The following is a 25865-nucleotide window of genomic DNA, read 5'->3' as shown; positions in this document are numbered from 1 at the left end:
TTAAATTAACTGCCACAGCCTTAAAGTAATACTCCACATTACTGGTTTATGCTTAATCAGCTAAATGCCAGTTGTGCCTCCAAGTTTCAAAGAATTCAATATTCCACGAATATTGTTGTTTAAAAAATGTAAATTCTACTGGTGCGTATAAAAAAGTCTAAATCCTTTATATATTTATCGTTTGAAAAGTCAAGCGACTCCAGGTAACTACTGAATGGAGAGTATAAAAATTCAAGATAAGCTATTTAATAACTATTAACCTTTCCACTAAACACTAGAGCCACAACTGAGGATATTTTTCAGAAATTTTGTAATATTTAAAGTCGAAAACTCAGTTTTAGTGATCTATTATTACCTGGTTTACAAAGAAATCGAAATATGTATTTTTATTTCATAATTTAATAATAAAGGAAGGAAGTTTAAATAAGGGAAATTTTAGGATAAATAAATGAAGTTTTAGTTGTATTCATAATGTTTTGATATCAAAGGCTGTAGACGGCAGTAAAATTCGTTCCCAAGTTCTAGTTCCTAAATTTTCAAATACATATTTGAAGTTTGCATGACATTTGTACGTAACTAATTTATTCTTTAGAATAAAGTTAATATGTCAAAAAGGAAATCTTCTACTCCGTTAATATATCGAACTGAAATCAAACAAACCGGAAGATTTTCTGAAACTGTTGTCGTACATTAACATTAGAGAAAATTATTACGTTAAGAACAAATCTACAGAAATGTCGTGACGTGCTTGAAGAATATTGTTATCGATATTCTATTCCTGATGATTTTGATAAAGAATCTGAGTCTCAGGTTTTCGCAGATGAATCGTTAGTGAAAATAAAAAACATTTGAATTTGATTCATAAAACGTACAGTTCAATGATAACAAGAGATTTTTAAAAAATCTGCCACATCCTACGTGAATAGAAAACTTACGAAGTTCTTCTTCCAACAGTTTCTAGCGTGTTTTAATCTTGGTTGAATTTTAAAAATATATTTTTAAATTCAAGTGATTCTAATGAATCTCTAATTCTCTAATTGATATTCAAAAATTGCAATATCTTAGAAGCGTAGTTTTGTCCGATACTGCAAAACTTATCAGGGAATTCGCAATAATCTCTTAGAATTATAAAAATGCATGAGATATTTTAGTTTACAGATATGATAATCAGAGAGAATCAGGAATTTATCTGTGTAGAAGATTATTTAATCTAAAATCTGTAAAACCAACATCTGATTCCATTCGAATGATAACAGATATCAGCAAGGAATTAATTAGATTTAAAACACTTGGTCTAGAATGCAACCAGTTTGTGGAAATTCTGGTAATAAATGTGTTACAATGCGAATTAACGCTAGAGAATAAGGATTTTTTTATTTTTAGCCCAAATCTGCTTGAGCCCAAGAGGTACTATTAGTCTCAATACAGCAATTTCCGTCGAATAACTTTTCAGATTGATGCCACCAAATATCATCACGCTGTATTATATTTGAAGAAATTAAATAATGATGAATATATGTATGTTTCTCGCGTTGTAAAAGAAATAGCGGTACGTAAAGTCATAAAATTTTGAACAGTCCTCCACCCGAACATGGACACCTGGAAGCCAGAATTTGGAATTTGTTTTAATGTCTGTTTCATAATTTGTGAAACATTTAACGAATTTTTGATTAAAAATCTCAACAATTTCAATGCGAGCAGAGTGCAACATTAATAGAAATAAAAAAAAATTCTCCAGTGAGCCAGCCGGTCTATCGGAAATTCTAAAGATACGCTATTTTTATTTATTATTATTTTTTTAGCACAATATGGCGTTAGCCGAAAGGATGTGGAAACGTGTATGTATTCGTAAATGAAAACAAAAAGCCCCTTTGAGCGTAATACAAAATCTGAAAGCTTTCAAAAATGTTTTTTTTATACAAACAAGCTAGAAGCCTTCAGATTGTATAGGGAAATTCGATTGGTAAAATCCGTTAACAAAAACTTTTGCTCTTAAAACAAGTGTAAAATTGAACCAGGATTCCTGTGTACTTTACCAATTACTATAACTTTTGCATAAATATGAAACATTTCTTAAAATAAACATTGATTAACATTAGAATTTCGTGCTAAAAGCAAATCTTTGTTTTAATTGTCTGAGACTAAATCATAGTGCTTCCTCGTGCTGCCGATTCACTATATTTTGCACAGCATATGAACAGAAATATCACACAGTTTTTCACACCTTTCGAACTGAGGAGAAACATTCAGCTGAAAGTCATTTACAATTTGTCCCACCTACAGATCAACTCTTATATGTCAAACTTCGGCCAGTGCCGAAAGAAAACGTAAAGAATTTAAATTTAATTTTGCTTGCAACAGCTGTTATAAAAGTATAAAACAGCCAAGAACAGTTTCTTGAATTATTGAATCTTGATGTAATCGAATAAAACTTTCATTACAAAATTCATCTTAGAATTTATGCTAAGAATAATAAATGCATTCGTAGCATAAATGATAAGATGTATTTGAAATTACATCTTAGCATTTATAACTTATCATCTTAGCATTTATAAATCCTAAGATGTATTTGAAATTAGCATTCGTAGCATAAATGCTTCCATAAATGCATTCGCAGCATTTATGGAAGAAAAATATCGGTTGGAATGATTTATTACGTAATGGAGTTTACGAAACAGGGAATTTATTTAAATCTCAAATTGAACACTTGACCGAAATCAAGATTTCACGATTTTTAAGGAAAAATAATTCCAATAGAAGCAGTTGCCCAAATAAGGGTATGCAAAAAGTGCCGTCGCATAAGGGCCCGAAGGCTTAAGGAGCTCTTGAATGTTCTGCTGGACTACATTCACATGATTAAACTTTAAAAAAATACGCATGCTTTTATAAGTACTATGACCAAGGGCAAGGTGCTCCCATAAAATTTGAATTCAGTGTTACATATACCAAAATATCGGGTATCATATTTCAATGGAAATATCCATTTTGACCGTTCTCAAATCCATTTCTAAGGTTTGTTTTCGTGACATATGTACCTACGGACAGAATAAAGGGCTCTTCCTTTCAAAAAGGATTATGAAATGGGTTTAAAACGGATTCAAAAGGGATTTTTTTCGTGACATCTGTACGTTCGCATATACGTGCATACGTATGTGTACAGAGAGATAGAGATATATATCTCGCATAACTTAAAGCCGTAGAGCGTTGAAATTTTGTATATGGGAGTGCTGCAATGGTGTATTTAATTATGGCAAAGCACACTAGGGCTATCTGCCTAAGGGAAGGGATATCTTCTTGGAGGACTTTCTAAGGGAAACTGGCTCGTATACACGTTCCACATGGGAAAAACTACGAAACACCCATGCAGCCAGCCCGTTCGCGGCATTCGAACCTCGGACCGAACTACCAGTGTTCAGCGACTTTACCGCTCCGCCGCTGGTGGGCCATATGGGAGTGCTATAATAGCTAGTTGTGCACTTCATTTTTTTATTGCAATTGGCAGAATATATAACCACCCCCTTACCCACCTTAAAAGTACTGTAAACTTAGTAGGGGGCCCAAAAATGTTTTTGCATGGGGGCCCAAGAGTTCTAGTTACGCTACTGAACAGAAATGCTTCTTTGCGACGCTTCTTAATATGCGTTTGGCGATGTGTTTTATTTAATAACAGAATTCGAAAATGTAAAATTCCTTGTTTTATTGATTACTTCAAAAATAAAAGTTGCTCCTGTGAAGACAATAACATTGCAATAACAACAAGACTAAAAATATATGCAAACGTTCTTTTTCCCCAACTCTGTAAAGTTATTTTAAAATTCTTACGGAAGAATATCCCAATTGATCACACTATTTTAAACTCGGACTCAAAAATAGTTTTAGACTGGCTTAGTTCATCTCTTCAAACATGGGAAAGTTTTGTTGCTAATAGAGTATCAAAAATTCAAAACTTAAATTTAGAAACTTTTATGAAAAATCAAGAAATTCCAACAAATGTATTGTTAGCAATGCATGTATTGCATGATGCAAGTTATGCGTTGTTATGCATTACTTGCATCATGCTATAAAGTACCAGCAAATCTTGAAAAATCAACTTTGCTTTTACTGGGAGAATTGAACTTTCTTCATCTGATTATCCAGTAAATGTGCTGAGCACTGTACCATACGCATAGGAAGTATTTTATTCCTTATATGAGTAGGTTTAGCTTTAGTTCATTGAGCAAGCTTGATATTCTATTGCACCTTTCACTTCCGACTAATAAATTTTCTGCAGTAAGCGAATTTGTTTTCTTGAAGCTAAGTCTACTATATTTCTTTTTTATTTTAAAAAAGGGTTAAGCCATATCGCAGTGCTGCTAGAATTACATTAATAGTTACCTCTTTGGAGCCGCAGTAAAGAATTCGTTTTCCTTTCCAACTTTAACTGTTTATTTGGGGGATCGCAAGCAAACCTTCTTATTAAACCATATTATACAAAACAGACGGATGATAAAATAATTGCTATGTATATGTGAAGAAATAAATGAGCCTAAATAGATTGTAATATCAATGAACATTTTTAATGACAGAGATTAACTTAAACATAGTTGCGTACAGCAGAGAAAAAAGGCGAAGAAGTAAGAATGGTATACATATACATACATACGTAATAAACAGTTACGTCATCATTCATCACCGCGCGGATAAACGCGAACGGCGCATGCGTCAGCAGAAGCTCTCTTAAGCTAAACGTCGTATTATAATTTATGATACAACAATCCCCCTTTCGACGTTTGGCGGCTGAAAAAAAAAAAAAAAAAAACATTAATCATTTACAGTTATTCCAATTAATTTACAGCACTTAGAATGTTTCGAAGCAGTCAATGTTTTTGTCAGTACATCAGCAGGCATTTTCTCTGTTGGCACATATTTAACGTCTATTTCATTTCTTTCATAAATTTCACGAAAAAAAGGATGTCTAATATCTATGTGTTCAGTGCGTGAGTGATAAACAGCATTTTTCATAAGCTTCTGTGCACCTTGATTATCACAATATATAATGGTTGGATAATCAGCAATAAAGTTTAATTCTTTAAGAAAACGACGTAAATAAACTGCTTCTTTGGCACTTTCTGAAATACTGATGTACTCTGCTTCAGTACTTGATAATGCAACAGTTTGTTGCTTTCGTGATTCCCATGTTATCGGATTTCCAGCTAGCTTGAATAGGTAACCTGTATACGATTTTCTAGTATTAACATCAGACGCCCCGTCGGCATCGGTATATCCAATAAGTGCTTTTCCAGTCTTTCGAAATTTTAAACAATATTATTTAGTTCCTTTTAAGTATCGAAGAACGCGCTTTGCAGCCAACCAGTGTAATTTTCCAGGATTGTTATTAAATTGGCTCAGGTGACTGACGGCATATGTAATATCCGGCCTAGTAAACACAGAAAGATACATAAGCGAACCAATTAGACGGCGATAAGGTGCATTGTTCATTTCTTCTTTTTCAGTTTCAGAAGGACACATTTCTTTACTTAATTTTACACTAGGATCTAAAGAAGTTGCTACTGGTTTTGCATCTTGCATATTAAACCTTCGTAGAATATTATCAACATATTTCTGCTGAGATAAACTAATAGAATTATTATTTACATCTTGATTAAATTCTATTCCAAGACAATAATGAAGTTTGCCTAAATCTTTAACATGAAATTCTTTAGAAAGATAACCTTTAAGTTCAGCATATAAATCACAGCTATTTGTTGCTATTATTAAGTCATCAACATATAAAATTAGAATTAACTCACCTTGAGATGTTTTCATCCTGTATACACACTTATCTGATCGTAATGGTTGTAATCCAAAGTTTTTGAGTTTTTTGTCTAATTTTTCATACCACTGTCGTCCACTTTGTTTCAAAACATAAAGAGACTTTTGCAAAGCATAAACATAATCAGGATTATTTTGGTCTTCAAAACCTTTAGCTTGTTCCATGAAAATTTCTTCTTTTAAATCTCCGTTAACATAAGCCATAACAAAATCTAGTTGATATAACATAAGGTCTTGTTCAGCACTGTATGCAATCACAGTTCTTATAGAACTTGCTCTGGCTACTGGAGCAAAGGTTTCATTAAAATCAATTCCAGGTTCCTGTGCAAATCCTCTAGCAACCAATCGAGTTTTTCTCTTTTGAACTGTTCCATCTGCATTATATTTCGTTCTAAGAACCCAGCGACATCCTATTACCTTTTTGTTGTGTGGTCGCTTTACTAATTTCCATGCACCATTTTTAACAAGTGCTTCATACTCACTTTGCATAGCCTTATGCCATTCTTCAGCATAACTTCCATTTAATGCTTCTTCTAATGTCGGATTTGTATCTTCTCCAGCAATTTGTGCTTCTTCCTTTTCTATGTTTATATTGTGGTACTCCTTTTTTGGTCTTCCTGGCTTCCCAGTCTTGACTTTCTTTGGACGACCTGCCCCCCTTTTAATCTGCATTTCAGGTAGTGCTTCGGAATCAGAATCTTCATTATCAGATGATTCAGCAGATGCTTCTGCCATATTTGAGGGGTCTTCTGTTATTTCATCAGCCGATATTTGATTTACATTCAGAGGTTTTTCCTTCTTTTTATCAGGAATATTTTCGAGAAATAAAACTTCTAAATCTTTATCATAATTAGTAGAGTTTTCAAATTCATCAATGAATCTAACATCTCGGCTTATAACGATTTTTCTGAAATTTTTATTCCACAGCCTGTATGCTTTCGATTCATTTGAGTATCCTACAAATATATGTTCTTCTGATCGAAGATCGAATTTCCCTTTAGACCTTTTATTAAGTACAAAACATTTTTGTCCGAATACTTTGAAGTGAGATACAGTTGGCTTGATGCCAAAAAATAATTCATAAGGTGTTTTGTTTACTCCCAGGCTTCGATTTGGGCAACGATTACGAATATAAACAGTACAGTTCAAGGCTTCAGCCCAAAAGGATTGGGGAAGATTACCTTGTAGTAACAAACATCTGGCCATTTCAGTTAAAGTGCGGTTCATGCGTTCAGCTCTCGAATTCTGTTGAGGAGTCATTGGTGCAGAGAATTCTCGTTTAATCCCGCATTCTTGAATATATTTATTAAATTCTTCTCCGAGATATTCGAGACCGTTATCAGTCCGAAGGATTTTTATTTTCTTTCCTAGACGATTTTCGACCGCAGCTTTGTATTTAATGAATGCATTTTTCACTTCATCTTTAGTTTTAAGAAAACTGACTTCGACATAACGCGATTTGTCGTCTATGAAAGTAACAAAATAACGCGAACCAGCATGGGATGGGACTCTCATAGGTCCACACAAATCTGAGTGAATCAAGTTCAGTAATTCATCACTTTGAAATTTTGATTCTTTTTGAAAAGGTTGCACAGTTTGTTTACCTCTGATACAGACTTTGCAGTCTTTTAGAGATTCAGTGTTATTCAAATTTAAATTTCTAAGCATGTTATCAGACTTAAGTCTTTTCAAATCAGACTCATTTAAATGACCTAATTTAAGATGCCACTTTACAAAATCACTTACCTGTGCTATTGCAGCTGTTTCAGTGCTTGAATGTATATAATAAAGATCATCATGACGAATAGCCTGCACTAGTATAGATCCATTTGGTTCTATTATTTTAGCATGTCGTTCTGTAAAAATCACTGAACGATTATTTGCAGTAGCTTTAGATGTTGACAGCAAATTACATTTTAATTCCGGAACACATAACACATTTTTCAGCGTAAGTTTAATTATCTTATTTCCGTTAGGTACTGTTATAAGGACAGTTCCAATTCCTGTAATTTTTGCTGTTTTGTCAACTGCTAACTTTATGGTTGAATTCGTTCGAGGGTGAAATTCTGAAAATAACCTTCTGTCATTGCACATGTGAGATGTACAGCCACTATCTAAGCACCATGAGGAGGTCTTCTGATAAGCATTTTTTACAGCTAAACTAATCTGCTCTTCATAATTAGAAGCCATCATAGAACCTTGATTTCCCTTATTTAATTGCGCATATTTTCTGTCAGCTATTTTCTTTCTGCATTCAGATGCCTTGTGCCCAATTTTCGAACAGTAATTACACTTCAAGTTTCGAAAATTTCTTTCAGCAGGAAAATTTTTGTTTGAATTTACCTTCCATTTTTCATTTTTCTTCTGTTCTTGATTTCTTCTTTTATAATCAGTATAGTATGCATTCTGTGAATCTTGAGATGTTTTCCCTTTTCTTGCTTCCCATTCTTCTAACATTTTGATTTTCAAAGATTCGGGACTAGGTAACTGATCTCTTGATTCGATGGCGCATCTAAAATTTTCAAAATTTTCTGGAATAATATAGAGCAGAAGAATCGATAATAAATCATCAGCTATGTCAATTTCCATTTCTTTAAGCTTATCAACTATTTCGAAGAAATTATTCAAATGTTCAGACATCGTTTCGCTTTCCGCCATTTTTCTAAATAAAAGCTGTTTTAATAATGTAGCCTTCTTCGCAGGTCCTTTCGATTCATATACGGCTTTGAGTTTATTCCACACAGCATTTGATGTCACACAATGCTTTATATGACACAGTTCACTAGGATTAATAGCAAGAATTATATCTGCGCGAGCTTTTTGATCAGCTTGGAGCCATTTCTTTTCGTCCTCGGTTCCTTCAGCAGGTTTTAGCGCTTTACCGGTTGCATAATCCCAATGGTCGTTTTTAATCAATACTGCTTCTATTTGTAATTTCCAACTGTCAAAATTATCTTTTCCGAGCTTTTCTATAGTAGTCAAATGCGACATAATGTAATACAGTCTCTCACAGCCAAAAACCAAGATTGAGCGCTATAAAAATAGGCTTAACTGAAAGCTGATCAGTTCTTACCGTTGATTAGACGTAACAGTTCTTGCACTGAATTAGGTTTAAGAGTTCAATGCTCGAAAACTTCAAAACGTTCATTTTAAAATAAGTATTTTGCTAATTAGGCACAGTTGAAACGTTCCTGGGCCCATAACCATTGAAGAAATAAATGAGCCTAAATAGATTGTAATATCAATGAACATTTTTAATGACAGAGATTAACTTAAACATAGTTGCGTACAGCAGAGAAAAAAGGCGAAGAAGTAAGAATGGTATACATATACATACATACGTAATAAACAGTTACGTCATCATTCATCACCGCGCGGATAAACGTGAACGGCGCATGCGTCAGGAGAAGCTCTCTTAAGCTAAACGTCGTATTATAATTTATGATACAACAATATGTTTTTTCCTTTTTAGAGGAATGTGCTTTTAAATGAAAATCCGGTTACTTTGCTTTTAACATTACCGCAATTTTTTTTTTAATTTGAAATATATGGAATTGTTTTTAAAGGATTTAATATGCTATTAATTATATTTACATTTACAGTATATTTTTAGAGATGTTAAAGATTTTGAACCAATAACTAGTCTTAAAGCTAAAATATCTTTCATGGATTTCAGCTTACCAGCGATTAAGTGGTAAAATCGCTGAATACTCGTAGTTCGTTTCGGGCTCTAATCTCGGCGATTGGACTGGGCGCGAAGGTATTTTCGTGCCTTTTTCTCATGCATAAAGTAAATACAAGCCAGTTTCTCATAAAAATTCTTCTGTTTTGGCAAATAACCCTCATCCAATCCTTTCACGCATTTCATTTTGAATTTTTTAAATGACATTCGTGCAGGCATGATAACAATAAAATATTTTTTGTAAAAAGATATATTTTCCTTTAATTAATTTGAATCGCAATGAAGTTAATTGAATAAATTTTTTTGAGAAAAATGTAAATTATCATTTTTTGTTATGACGTTCTTTCTGTTATTGCCCATGTAACGTAAAAAAGCAAATGTAACGTGATAAAGGCAAATTCGTATTTAACAAGACTTTGGAAATAAATGCTCAGAATTGCTTTAATTATACAAATTTCTTTGTTTACACAAATTACAGAAGAACTATTCTTATTGGTGGTATTTAAATGCTTAAATATTTTATTAGGTGTAGCGCGTCAAAGTTATGCAAGTGATACTCATTATTTCGTCACAGAAGAATTAATTTTTAGTTTTTTATCCTGCTTTGCAGGAGATATACATAAATCGTAACTTCGTCCTAATTTTAAAAGAAAATTAAATAACCAAAATAAAAAGGTTATCAAGTATTTCAGAATATTAAAATATCAAGCCAAAATATAAAAGCATGAACCGTTTTCTGAGTCGCAATTTCACATATATCATGGATTTTCTTCAAAGGAATAACAATGTCACATTTTTCCGAACTTGCGATATTTAGTAGTGTAGCAAAATATTCAACAAATGAAAACATGAAATAGAAGCAAAATTGTTCCTTTTGATACCCGAATGGCTGATACCCGAATTCAGCCTCTTGTTAAACTTCGCAAATTTGCGAGAGATATAAAAACAGAAAGTGAAACCATTACGAAATGCACTTCACTGTTTCAGTTTTTCTCGCCTTTTGAATGTTAAGTGAAAGTTACTAAAGTGATTTTCTTTTTTAGCATTTAAACCTACGCCACTTACGGTGAATAGTTTTTAGGCCAAACACAATAAAAGGAATAGCAAAAGTTTTCATTTACTCCGCCTTCTTTTCAAAACGTGATTCAATAAAAGAACTTTCTACATATTATTATACGTATCCATTGGACCAGGAAATGGTAAGTAGGCCAGGGAAGGGATACCTCGTTTTAGGAGATTTAAGGTCAAAAATATTTTAATGACTATTATGTAAACAATTCATTCTGAGGGCAAGCCAATTAACCTCTAATGTTCTAAGATTACGGCAGATAACGTAAATTTAAATATTTTGTTAAAAATTATCCTGCAATTAGTTAGACTTAAGCTGCACAAAATGTCCCTACAAACAATTTAGAATCGAATTCTAGAAACAAAACACTCAACTTGAGCCGACGAGGAAATATTTGCTCGTTACTTAACGGCACACTTCTGCTATTATGTAAGCAGTTGAACAAACAAATTTACAAATAATATTATACATTTCACAAACTGTTTGCGTTTTATGACAAATTTTCCCTCTGGAGATAAAATTTAATCTTTCTTTTCTGATGTCATTTCAGAAAAAGTCCAATTTTGTGTCAAAATACCTATGTTAGAATGATACTATATATAAATCTAATGTGTATCCTAAGCCGTGCTTTCGAGGTATGAAAAACGTAATTTGAATTTCGTTAACTGGCCCAGTAAAATGGCAGATATAGAACTGTCCATTACCCCCTCCTCAGCGTACGTGGCGATGGCAAGTTACAAGGGCTTACATTAGTGTTTATATGTTTAGGTGTGTTCCTGCAATCTAAAAGAATTCCACAGTTGCCCTCGTGATAAATTTTATGGAAATAAAACCCGGAGCGAGCAAACGTAAGTGGGGGGGGAGAGAAATTTAAGCACTTTTTCATAAAATTAGCAAAGCAACAAACTTGTGTTTGGCGTAGTTAATAACTGAGCCAATTTCTAGGACAAACAGATATAGGTCCCCGTTTATCAGGAACAAAGAAGTCTCCTGCTCGGCAAACTATCTCATCCTTCAAGACTTTCTTGCACATTTCTTTGCTCCTGATGAAGAGAGATCTGTACCTGTTTGTCCTCGAAATCGAGAGTAAATATACGCCAAGACTAATTTTGGCGTGTTTCTTATCTGTTTTAAGCACCTTTTGTTTTTGTATTCAGAAAAGCAGGATTTGAGGGAGGAATTTCTGGTCATTCTGTGTAAAGCTGGAAAGAGAAGGAGAGTTCAGTTCGTCTGAGTTATTAATGTGGGGCTATCTATTGATAACTGCGAGAAGTCTAGAAAAGTCATCGCTGATTGCTAATCATCGTCATAGGAACTGAAATTTACAATATTACAAGTCTTTTTCTAAAAAAATCATCAAATTTAATACGTACTGTAAGTATTGAAGTGGGAAGCTAGTATTCTTCCACAAATTAAAAATGTCTAAAATTTTTATAAGAATTTTTGAATCAGAAATCTTGAAAAAGTTGATCAATAAAATTTAGGCTGGGATCTTTCTCCGCTTTCTTGGGGCTGGGAGTCATCAGTAATTTATTTTTTGGTTAGTGTAGATTTCAGAGTATTGAAGGAATTTACGTCAGGGGTTAGTTTGGAGTAAGTGTTGAATTTCTTGCTTCTATTAGGGAGATGACGGCTGAGCGGTAAAGTCCATGAACACTGGTAGTTCGGTCCGAGGTTCGAATCCCGCCAATAGACTGGCTGCCTGGGCGTTTTCGTGTTTTCCCCCATGTGTAACGTGTTAGTACGAGCCATTTTCCCTTAGAAAGTCCTCCACGAAGGTATCCTTCCCTTCCGTGTAGTGCCTTAGGGCGGAACACGTAAACAATAATAATAAATATTAAGGGGGTGAAATATACATTTGTTCGAGGTGGCTAAGTGATCTGATTTCTCCTAATGCATGTAGGTTTGCCATCTATCAAGAGCTTACGGGTGCAGAAACGATGATTTTGGACATAGCATAAACAGCGTGGACGATTGTTACAACATATCTATCCATGCCCGTTTTCTTGATTTTAATAGTGAAAAAAGCAAAAATTTTCATGATAGCCTTTTTTTCATCATTTTTGAATTCGACAAAAAAAGAAGGGAGATTAATAAAATCAATGTTGATCTTTTTGATGAATTGTTTCAGCTTAACGACCAAGTAGTCTTTGTCAATAAGCTCTCTACCGATAGAAATTGGACCTTCGCTAGCCGCAAGTCTATCGATGACAACTTTTAATGGGAGATTGTTCCTTGGTCCGAAAGGTGAAGAACTAAGTCCCAGTTTTTAATAGATCACTCAGTGCTCTTTCTCTAGCATTAATAGCACTCTCCTGATAGTCCGAAAGAGTCGGCCACCTGTTGGCTAGCCCTCCGTCTATCCAGCAAGTACTAATCCGGAAGAACCTCCGGTGCTAGCACTCTGTGTATCACTTTATCTCAATCTTTTAGGTACAAACGCGGCCGGCTCCGTGTTACGCATCACAACCTATCCGGTCCTATTTTAAAGCGTTTTATCTTCTGCCGGGTCCTTGAGGGATCAGGATATATTCAGAGTCGTACATGGAGGTAGGAAAGGGAGGAGGGGCCATTCCGCGCTAGAAGTGAAGCACTGCTTTGAAGCTTGGGTCACCAAACGGGGTGTTTCTTTGTTTACATTCAGAAGCTCGCTTGACAAGATTCTGATAGTATTTCGACACACGACAGTTCCATAGAAATCGAAAAAGGGACACTCTCGCATGAAAGAAACATTCATAGTGTGATGCATAATAGCAATTTGTATAGTTTACTGACGCAAAAATCACATCTTGGTCATTTTTCGATAACTAACAACAGCGATTTTGATTATGAATTTGTTTCATAAAATTCTAAGCTGTTGCACTACAAAAATATAGATTTTAAGAAAAATGTTATGCTTAAAGAATGAAAAATACCTTACGGTACATTTAAAATTCTATACGTCTTTCGATACCCTTGATAGAGTATTCGACTTTTATTTTATTTTCCAAACGTCAAAATGTTTTAAATAAAACAAATTTTTTTCACATCCATATATTATTGTAACATTTACCTTTTAAAAATTTTTAGAGAAGAGGCTTTACTGCTGCTCATTTTAAACCCATCGTTTTAATTTTATATATCTGAAAAATAATCACTTTGGGCTTACACGTTTTACTTATTTGGGTTAATTAAAAATAAAATTATCATCAAATGTTACAATCCTCGTCAAAATTATATGTATGGGTATTTATGCATGTGCTTGCAAAAAGCATGTATCTGCCTTTGACAAAATACTTAAATATTCATTAAATTATTTATAAATGTATTTGAAATGAAGAATTTATTCACTTATAAACAACTGTGAAAGTACTGTGAAGAAATCTAATGATTAAATGTATCTAATTTATAATGATTATAAATGTTATCTAAATATATAATAACCTTAATATTGAGTTGTAAACATAAATTGAAATCCTGTTGACAAATATGTTATAAAACTATTTAAGCAAGAATTGTTCGTATTAGAAAGCAATCTGTTAAAAGGTATTGTAAAGCAAATGCTATGAGATGCGCACTTAAGAACGTAATAAAGAGTTTTGGAATATGTATTGTTGAAATGAAGGGTAAAAAAAAAAAATCTGATAAGTATAATTAATAAGAATTATTCGCCTTACATTTTATAATAACTCAGTTACAAGTTTTAAATAATACTTAAAAAAAAAATTATTTTATTCCCTTTCAGAAATGTTCAGAGAAAGTCAAATACTATTTAATACCTATTTAATTATTAGGAATTAGCAAAATACTTATTTAAAGTATTTCGCTAATTCCTAATAATTCTCTAATTTAAAATGAACCGAATAGAGCATTAATTATAAATTGACTTACATTTTTCGATTTAAAAGATGCCTCAGAAGCCAAAAAATCATGTCATATTTAAGAAAGTATTTTAGGAAGAAGCTCTATAAATAGAAAAGAAATAATGCATAATTTTAATATTAATAATGCAATAAACTTTGATCTTAATTTTTGTACCTTAACCGAATAAAATCGAATTAACTTAATTTTTTTTTCTAATGTAATTAACGAAAACTTATGAAAATATTTCATTGAAATTAAACCATGTGAAATATTAACCTGTCCTGTGAAAAGTATAGCATTTAATTCCGTTCAGAATGAAATGTTGTTTAAAAATATGTTGTTTTCACATACTTAGGACTCTGAAGTGTTGTAGAAAAAGAAAATATATACATTTATATGTATATTTGCGACGTAATTACAAAATATTTACACCCGAACGCGTCAAATCCCATAGAACTCAATGGTAAATGACCCAATGTTTTGGTCACCACGTAGGGATCGCCGGTGCTTCAGAGCAGGGTACGGAGAAACTTGTTTAGGGCGACTCCTTCTTACTTCCTACCTCCATGGAGTCGTAGCTAGGGTTTTCAGCGCCCAGGGACAACTGAAGATTTCGCGCCCCCTACTGCTTGCCAAGGATGGAAAACATTTAATTCTAAAATGTCGTAACATCGCTAATGTCATTTTCGAAGTGGAGAGACCTTATGTCCTTCCTCGTAACTTGGGGACAAGGCAGACGATAGGAGGCATGGGGGATTTTTCTAACAGAATTAGGCATTGACGAATTGCAGTTATGAATTAGTTGAAACTGAACCAGATAATTTAGCATAACTGGAAGGTAAAGTCATCCTGAGGGGTGCTTTCATTCAGAAGAATAATCCTCAGAAGATGATTCATCATCTGAATTCTCGTCAGTGACAGTGGGAAAGCATTCTCCATCCATTGCTGCATAAGGCATGGTTTTTCCATATGTGTGAGAGTTCAAATAATGCATTACGATTATTTATCGTATAAATTTACGTCAGTGTCTTTCATATGAACAAGCATCGTGCAAACGAAATAATTTAAAGATCAGTCCTCATAAAGAATCAGAGCGTCAATCAAATATGTCCGTCGCATAGCCACGGTGACCTGAGAATGGAATTTAAATAAATAATGATAAATTTTTTAGATACTTCCTTTATTTCCTTTGATACTTTATACTACGCTAGACTAGATGGCACCAATAATGAATTAATACCAGGGCTTAATTTCTAAAATTAGAAGTGCCGGAGCCCTATGGAAGACCGTCAGCAAAGAGGAACGAAAGTAAATAAATAAATAAAATGACTATTAAAATCATTAATGGATTTTAAATTAAATGGTTAATTATTAGCAAATTAATGAATAATAATTTAATTAATATTAATAATTTATATTTACCAATTATTAATTAATTAATATTGTTTAATTAATTGCTATTTATTTACATGATTAACGTAATTAAATGATTATAATTAAATAAAATATAAAAAGATAAACTAAAATTTAATAAGCGATTTTTAATATAATTTCATTGCAAAAAATAAAATTTTCGAGATCAAATTTCTACTGAAATTGTTGTTCAGTTATATAAAGAAGTGTCGGAGCCTTTTTATCTAGGGTTCCGGCGCGCTCCGCCTAGAATTATGATTTATCTAAAAAACTATGAAGTACCTGGCTCCGACGCAATTTCAGCTCTGATTAATACTGAATCATCGGGGAAAGCACGATATATACAGCTCTAAAGTACTGCCGATAATCGGCTTGTGACTTTGGTCTTTTCTTACAGTAAAAAATCCACGAGAGGGGATCAGTGGTGACAGAGGAAAGATGCGATGGCAACTTATATGCATATCGCTGGAGCTATAACGCGAAAATGTAATTTTGCCAGCTCAGTAACAAAATGAGCCCTGAGACAAGTGACATTTAGAAAGTTCCGCGTGTAGTTATGATTAAGGAGAGAGAAATCGGAGACATGGAGCCATGATATTCTCGGATAACTTCTCTTTGTATTTTTCCGAAATTATAAATTTTATGTCGACCCATAGAGGGCGCTTTCCAAAGATGATAATTTACCCGGTAAAACAAACTTCAACTGATACGCCGTGCAATGGCAGTAAATATTATAATTCGATATTGAAACGTTTTTCTTTGAAGTATTGAAGGGAATTACAAGAACAGATAATAAAAGAACGAGGTAAATTTTTATCGATTCTCTGTTACATCGACTAGCTTAGATAATTTAATCAAATCCTGAACAGAAAGACGGTCTGTGAGGAAGAAAAAGAGAAATTTACATTTTATTATTGGGGGAAGGGAACTGAAATTTGCACTACAAGTATTTGACTAAGGTGATAAAAAATATAAGTTTTAACAAATGTATATACCCCCCCCCCCGAAGAATTTTTTTTTTTTTTTTTTTTTTTAAAGAATGAAACTGTGACGATGTCGCTTTCATTCCATCAAATTTAAAATTTCATTATTAATATTCGTACGAGGTGGAGGGGGGACATCTGGATTTTTTTTCCTACTTTTATTTTAACTCCTGTGTCTTTGTACATTTGCATCTTGATTCTTCTGTTGCCATAAAGCATTTTAAATAAGAAAGGCTTATACCTTTTATCTTGATTTTCTTTTCTTTTTTAGGTATGGAAGTGAATTATCACTTGTTGAAAACTTTTGGCAAAACAATTACACCCAAAGTCTTGCTTCTTCCAACCTGAAAGATGTAGGTCACAAAGCCTACTGGTTAGGTATGATTTGATTTCTGTATTTTTTAATAATCAGTTTGCAAAAAATATAAGTTTTCTTTGTAAAGTGAAGTATGCAAAATTTATTTGATATTATTTATGTTGGCTTCTGCATTTAAATTAGTTACTTGTAAGACATTTTTAATAGACAAGCAAACATTTATTAAAAGATAAATCATGCTCATAACTTAATAGGCCTTCGTGTAACTTATTCTTAAACATACATATCAGAGCTTAAATTGCACTGGTGCTTCTTAGTTTTTGGCATAAATCATCTTTCTAGCCAGCATGCACCAGAGCCCTAAATAAGAAGGCTCCAGCACTTCTTTAATGTAACTGAGCAACAATTTCCACAGAAATCTGAACTTGAAAATATTCATTTTAATGATAAAATTATAATAAAAATCGATTTTGATTTCTGAGTGCATGCTTCCCTTTCCTTGTGAAACAAATCCTTGTATGGAGGTAGAGACTTTTAAGGAAAGAGAAGCTCCCACCTGTATGTCAAAGGTTTATTCTCCAGAAATACAACGAATTTATGACAGTAGGTAAATTTTTATTTTTAACGCTAGTGTCTTCCCATTAAAAAGATCACCTGTAGACTTTTTGGAATAATGTAGCCAAAGACGGGGGATTAAAATTGTCATTTGCTACTTTTTAGCTAACCTTCATATTCGGTGAAAATTTGTTCCCCTGTCATATTCAGCTTGACAACTAGAATTATGTTGAGAGGAGCTAGTGGTCAGAAACTGTTGGAGTCTTCTCATTTTGTTTTCATACTTATAAATCGACTGTTAAAATGTTTACCACATTCTCTTACTGTTTATAGCATTCTCTATATTTTCATTAACGACACTTTAACCATTTTCATGTTTTTTATTGGTGTGCTGAAAAAAGAATGGTCTTTATTTCTATCATCCCTTGAAGTAGTACATTATATTCAGATAATTATATTCATATATATACATATATTAATAATATATGTAGTACATTATATTCAGTTAAATGAAACTGGAGCGCCCTGTTGAGCTATTTCTTATTTTTTGTGTGAAATTATAGTTCTAGCCGAAACCCCAAATCAAGTCCCCAAAAAGTCAAGGTCCAATACTTTATTTTAATGTTTAATTATTTACCATTTATTTAATAACTTATTATATTTTTGTCTCTTTACATTTTATTAAATGTTAATATTAGTTATTTAATTATTCTAATCATTAATTATTTAATTTTAATAATTAATTATTTAACTATTTAATTATTAATTATTTTATTAGCCATTTTATTTATTTATTTTTGCTATTGTTTACTGACAGTCTTCCATAGGGCTCCAGAACTTCTAATTTTAGAAATTAAGCCCTGGTACATATCATAACAGACATTCTTATTGCATCATACATGACTATATTTTTTAAAATGTAAAGAGAATGACAACCAGAAGAGCTGTTGACATTTGTCGATAGATATTCTGTCTAATAACAGTAAATAATTTACAGTCATGTACGTTACACAGTTTGTTATGTACTGTGTTTCATTACATTATGTACATTACATTAATTGCATTCTTTAAATCCTTCGTTAAGTACATTATATACTGTTTTAGATAAAGTAGCTGTATTTAAAAAGTATTGTGTAATTTGCACTGTAAGTATTATAAAAATAAAATTGAGTTAAAAAATAGATAAGATTATATCAAATTTAATCAAATCTAAGTAAAATTTAATCAAATCTAAAGTTTTTTTTCACCCTTACCAGTTTTAAATTTCTTATTAGTAAGTGTCTCTTTCACATGTCTTATTGCAGGTTTCAGACTTTATAACACATCTAAAGTTAACCATTTATTCTTGCTTTTAACTTCTTTGAAGAATGTTTGAAAATATAAAATGATTAGCTTTCTTACCTTGCATAAAAAATTTCTTATCCTACATTTTGTTTTCCAAATTTTTTTCAAAAAAATATCACTATGTTCAGTATAGTATTTTACAAAAGAATGTAACATAAACGTTATAACTTTGTATGTAATTAGAATTTAAATGGATTCATTTATATATTTTTTGCAAATAATAATGCAGTTTTTTTATTCTTTTAAATAATAATGCAGTTTTTATTCTTTTAAATGTTTTTAATTGCAATTATTTTAATTAGCTTTTATTGAGAAATAATTCAAATATTTTATTAATTGATAATGCAATAATTTTTGTTCATAATTTTTTATTTTCTGGCATACCATACTGAAAGTATCGGTTCTCGTCCATTCACCTGTTTATCATGGAGAAAGCATTAGAAATCTTTTTATGAACAACTTTAAAGCAATGAATTATTGCATAAAAATAGTGCTTGTATCAAAATTTCTTACCTGACTCAAATTTCAGATAAAGTTAAGCAGAATATTTCAGTGACCGGCACAAGAAAATAATAAAAATAATTGTTATTCCTATTTTAAATTATGTTTCCAGTGTTCGTTATTTGAAGTGCCCATAGATTATAATGATAAAACATGTAATCAGTGGGAAGTTTTGAAAATTTTAACAAAAGGCTTACTTTTTACCTTTTAAAAATAAAATATTAAATTAAAATTAAATGTTTTATTTTGCTAATTCATGGTTGCTTTAATCATGAAGCACCTTTATTCTTTACGAAAACGGGAAACACAAATAATAGTGCATTAACAAAAAAACATTTTAAGGTTAAAAAGAATTTAAAAAATGACAAAATATTACAGAAATTACATAAAATGATGAGTAAATTGAATTGTGTGGCATAATTTATGCTAGAAATTCATTCAGCTTCACTTTGAACAATAATGATTTCCATAATGACATTACTTTCTTTATATTATTAAGAATTTTGTTTCTGTTATTAGGTCCAAATTCAGAAATGTATGTATACATGTATGTAAGCACATACATAATACATCTTGACATTATTTAATCTGATATTTAACTACAGAACTTCACCCTGTTGTCTTGATATTACACAATTTAATATCCAGTAATAAATTCATTGAAAGTTGATGGTGTTTTCTAGCACCTAATTTAAATTTTATATTATCTGTGTCATGTTTAACTGACTTATAGAGAAGAGAAACACTAATATAAATCAAAGTATGATTATAACAGGAAAGATGTGTTTTTCTTAGGAAAAATAAGTAAGCAAAGAAGAACAACGTGACTCACAAATTACAGACAAATTTTATAAATGGCTCATGTGAACTCCTTTTAAGCTTACCACTGAATGTGATTATGAATTGAATTATTAACAAAATTTTTATAATTGCATAATAGTGTACAATACTCATGTAAATTGTATATACTGTAATTTTGTAGTTTATGTAATTCTGAAACTTCTCCCTCTCGTTCTTGTTTTTCTTTTCTTTTCTTTTCTTTTTTTTTTTTTTTCTTCTTCTTTAAATCCTTTTAACATGAGTACTAGAAATATAATAGTACTATGAAAGACATTTTACATCTTCAATAGGTTTAAAACTTTACTGAAACATGTTTTTCCTAATGTTTAGATATATTCTTCCTGAACATTTTATTGCCACTAAATCGTGCAATTCACTGCATCCATAATATTAAATTTTATTTTACTGTCACCAACTTATTCATTTCACTATCAGTATTTTCCTTCCATCTGCTTTTTGTTTAGAAATTGAAAATTTCAAATTTTGTTTTTTGGTTTTGTTAATTCTCTTCACTTTATTTTGACTTATGGTTCTGTTTACATAGTTAAATATAACTTAAGGTTCAGTTTGAATTCCTTTAATTATTTTATCCGATATTTTTTCAGCTTTTATTTTAGCATCTGTTATTATTTTTAAATTTTTTTTTAAGTAAAATTACCTTTTGGTCCGTTATTTCAAAATCTTAAAATAATCAGAGAAGAAATATTTGAACTATAATTTTCCTTTTAGGCTTGACAACTGTAGATGACCTCTCAACAAATACATTAGAGTCAGCTGGTGGTTCTTTCATATCATTGTACATGGGCTTTTGGGCCACAGACCAACCTAGGCCTCAAGATGGCAGTTGTGTGCAAGCTATTGTTGACACTTCTGCTCAATATTGGAAGCTTACAACATGTGAAACACTATTACCTTTTATGTGCCAAATGGAAGCTTGCCCTAGAGGTACAATTTGTCAAACATTTGCTTGTTTGTTTGTTTATTTGCTAATATTATTTATTAATTAATAATTTTCAGAAAATATATTTGTTTGTAGAAGTAATTATGCATTGATGCTAAGTTGTATAAAAAATTTGAATTAATGTATAGAAGAATTAATCTGATAATCTAATTAATTAAAAATTAATAAGAATGTATATAAGAATTAATTTTGTATAATAACAAATAAAAAAGAATTAAATATTTTATCATATTTTCAATGAATATTAAATTTTGTATCATTTACAGATTTATTTTTCAAGTATTTTAACCTGAAATATACGTTTTTAGGTTCATTTTTCTGTAGCAATGGTAAATGTGTCAATAGCAAATGGAAATGTGATGGACAAGATGACTGTGGAGACAGGTCTGATGAAATGGATTGTCCCAGTTAGTATATTTATGTGCTGAAAGAAAAGTTCTCTTCTATAGTTCTTATTTAGTTTTCATACTAAAATGAAAATAATTAACTAAAAATTTTTAAAAAAATTAATGCATGTATTTTGGGTGGCTGAATATAAATGTATAATGTATAGCAGAAGAAAATCAATCAGTATTTACAGGGATCATGAAATATCATGAAATTCATTATTTTAGAAGTGGCATTGGTAGGGGAGGAAAAGGGCTAATTCTATAGTTTGTAAGTGGTAAAAACCATTACTGAAGTGACGTAATATGAAAATGTTTTTTGTATGTATTTTGATTATTAAAATTACTCATTTTATGTATTTATTCATTTAATTATAATTATTAAGCTTTTTCTTCTTACTACAAAAATAGTGTTTTTTTATAATAAATAATGAGCACAGTGTAAACAAAATCAGTACTTTCTAATTATCTGAGCCTCCACTGAAAAGTCACAAATTTGTTACTGACTTTTGAAAGCATTTGTGAGCTCACAAGAGCAGTCAATCAATAAAATTTAAAAAACCAGAAACATCGGTCGCTAAACACTTACCTTTTTTAAGAAATTCTTTTTTGTGCCATTATTCTTTTCATCTGCTCAGCAATCTGCTTCCTTTTAAATGAACATCAGAGAATTGTACAAACTCGGCATCATACAATTTTGGCACTGTGCATCAGCCAAAACAGACATGTGCTATGTGTATCTGAATTTTTTTTATGTGCCATTCTTCCCATATGCACAATGACTTGCTTTTCCTTAAGAAAACATTAGAAAATTGCAGAAACTCAACATTATACAATTTAATTCATTGTGTTATCATTGTCATTTTATCACCAAAATAAACTATGCTATGTGTACACCTGGGTTGTCACATAAATACTTTTGGTAACATATTGTTTTGCCTCACAAATACTTTTTTGAAATTTTTCAGTGGGTTGCAGGTAATTAGAAAACCATAAAATTATTAACCTGCAATTGAATTTGAAACTTATGTAATTTCTTTTGAATAGACATTGGATCTACAATATTTATTACTTTTGATACACAAAATTCTGAATTTAAATGCTATGAATTTCAGTAAATGCATTAATGAAATTTGCTTACTAAAACCAAATTTTTGTCATACATTATTTCACACTGCTGCAATTTTAAAAGCAGATGCTACTGTTTTCGAAATGTATTATTTTAGATTTTTTAATTTTTTAATAAGCTTATTAGAGTTTTTAGAGTTTTCTTATCTGTAAGTTGACTAAGAGTAGTTATTGCAATCCATTACTGATCACTGTATATGAAGACTTTCATTCCACACTAAGCTTTCAGAATATTAAAAGTAAAAAAGAATTGAAAGCATAAAATGATTTCACATACTATTCAATTTTATTTCATTATTACTCTACATTCAATTCCCAATTTACTTGGTCCATATTAACTTGGTTGCGGCTTATTCAGGGGCTCCACTAAAAAAAAAAAAAAAAAAAAAAAAAGAAAGAAAGAAAGAAAGAAAGAAAAAAATAGTGCTCTGGTGGAAAAAATATTATCCCAAGAATCATCAGCAGACATTGAATTATGAAATTTTAGTTGACTACTTTTCAGGCTTATTCCCCCTTCTGCTTTTCCTCTCTCTAACATGTTTTTAACAACCTGACTGCAGTTACAAACCCCTTCCTATGTCCTGTACCCCCTCTTTATTTATCCTTCCTTATAGCTGATAATAGACATTCTTTTAATTTGGGGGATACAATAATTGAAGAATTCTGGTTGGCGAATATTGTTTTTACTTTTACTGAAACACTTTACTTTTATTTACTTTCACTTTTTACTTTTGCTGATTCTGCCGTATTATGTAAATTGATCGAATAAGGTCTTCTGATATCTGTTAAAACTTTTCTGATTTTTTTTTTTTTTTTTATTTTGTATTTTGTCTACGAGAGTGCTGCTGTATTCCAGAAAGTGAAATCCTAAATGCTAGTTAAATCTTGGAGAAAATTCTTCTGGACTTGGAAAAACATGGAAGTTTTTTAGTTTTTGATACAGACACAGAGGCATCACCAGCTTATCTTGCTCAGATTGTGAACAGTGGGCCTGGTGGGGAACATGTGGACGAAGAAAACATTTCTGAATGGCTGGAGTGTGACTGCAACTTGCTTTCATTCGAAACCTGCACAGATGAGCAAATTGTTAGTCATGCAAGGTGGGAAGAAGTATCAAGGGACAGTGAAGGGGAGGAAAGTGAAGATGGAGCGTAGTCTACTGATGATAAGGTTATGTACAAAACTGCTCTTTCTCAAGTGCCTTCTCGACTACTTGAAAAGGCAAGAAGGTAGTCTGCTGACTGACAAAATGACACTGCACAAGATAAGATTATTGATCTTAAAAAAAAAAAAGCCAACTGAGCAAGGAAACAGGAAGTTCTGACTGACTTTCTTTTACACAAATTTCAACTGTCAGAGGAATGTGGTTTTCGTTTTTTACTGTAATTTTTGTTTTGTTGATGAAACTTTATTAAACCCCGGTTCCTAAAAATACTGTACAAGTAAATTGCCTTGTAGCATTTTTCTTTTCATATATTACAATTATTTATCTCAACTTACTGGCTTTGAATTAAACATGATTTTGAGTTAACCGTGCATATACTACCCTATATATGGTAAATCGGAAGTTGACTGTTAATGTAAATATCTTTTCATTAATTTTCTTGTCTTTTTGCATAGGAAAGGATTCAAATTTTTGTGTATTAATATTTTTAGTTTTAATCTTCTTTAACTTTTTTATAGTAATAGATATTTGTCTAACATTTTTATGTGTTGCTTCCATACTTTAGTACTTTATATTAATGAATCATTGTTTTTTAATTTTTTTCCTCCCGTAGATTTGTGTCGTTATCATTTTAAAAGTTCAGGTGACTCTATACAATCACCTAACTATCCCAATAAATATGAACCCAGTTCAGACTGTAAGTGGACGTTAGAAGGAGCTGTTGGAACTGGAATTGTCTTACAGGTAAGGTTTTTAAAATAAATAATCTTTAATTGATTTTGATAATTTTTCTGTTGTAAAAAATATTACTAATTTAGGTTTAAAAAGATACTATATTAATTTTTTTTCTTCTTTTCCCTCTCTCTCTCTTCAGCATTTTTCTTTTCTCTTTTAACCTGATTTAACTAAATTATCAGAGATTCTGCAGACTGTTGCATATTAGGTCATGAAATTGTTAGATTGTTAATATCTGTAATTTTTAGTAATGTTTTAAAGGCTAAAAATATCATCTTGCTTTGAAATAATGGGCTAATTATTTGAAGGTATTTTATTTTTCTTCTTCCCCTCCTAGTTCTCTGATTTTGAAACTGAAGTGAACTTTGATACTGTTCAAATATTGGCTGGGGGACGAACAGAAGAATCTGGAGTAAATTTGGTAACATTATCTGGCCTTCAGGATTTGGGAGTGAAAACATTTACTACTGCATCTAATTTGATGATCGTAAAATTCCGTTCTGATGCTTCTGTTGAGAAAAAAGGTTTCAGAGCCAGCTGGAAAACAGGTATGTCTTTTCAGCAGAAAACAAATATATCTATAAATCTCATTCATTATAATGCATGGCAAAATAAACCGTAGTACTGAAGTTGGACACAATCCATCTTCAGTACTACGGTTTACCGTAAACCTTCATCGGTTTGCCTTCCACCACACTTTAAATCATGTCATCCGACTAAACAAAAGCTAGCTTCATTTTATTCCTATGTTTTCCGTGCTCTTCAAGTTTGCTCATCCAAACTAGCCCTTGATGAAGAACTAAATTATTTAAAAGCAATAGCTATTGACAGGGCTTTTCACCCAACATTATTAATCAAGCAGTTAAAATATTCTCATCTCAACACACTAAAAGGCACACTCTTGTTTTAGGAGATTATAAAAATTCTGTTGTCATTCCCTTCTTTCCATCAATTAGCTACAAAGTTGCACATATTTTGCAGAAATTTAACTTTCGGGTAGTTTATTCTCCAATCGATAAAATTCCAAGTTCCATACTCAAGGACCCCATTCCGGATATGAATTCCTGGGGTATTTATAGGATTCCTTGCCAGTGTGGTTTAATTTACATTGGCCAAACAAAGAGAGCCTTAAA

General features: G+C 31.6%; 1 protein-coding gene across 1 annotated transcript in view; it reads left to right on the top strand.

The window, feature by feature from the left end:
• LOC118190575 (uncharacterized) overlaps nucleotides 1-25865 on the top strand; it is a 216653-nt gene that overhangs the window by 68941 nt on the left and 121847 nt on the right. Inside the window, exons 4-8 of the mRNA XM_085820802.1 lie at nucleotides 17073-17179; nucleotides 21087-21302; nucleotides 21627-21725; nucleotides 24611-24741; nucleotides 25070-25280. Of these exons, the coding sequence (XP_085676928.1) occupies nucleotides 17073-17179; nucleotides 21087-21302; nucleotides 21627-21725; nucleotides 24611-24741; nucleotides 25070-25280 (764 nt within the window). The remainder of the gene's footprint in view (nucleotides 1-17072; nucleotides 17180-21086; nucleotides 21303-21626; nucleotides 21726-24610; nucleotides 24742-25069; nucleotides 25281-25865) is intronic.

The sequence above is a fragment of the Stegodyphus dumicola genome, chromosome 7 (genome assembly GCF_044657685.1).
Source record: "Stegodyphus dumicola isolate Sdum_Otavi_A_Nest chromosome 7, ASM4465768v1".
Lineage (NCBI taxonomy): Eukaryota > Metazoa > Arthropoda > Arachnida > Araneae > Eresidae > Stegodyphus > Stegodyphus dumicola.
Note: the sequence above shows the minus strand (reverse complement) of the source record. Positions and strands in the feature narration are given on the sequence as shown.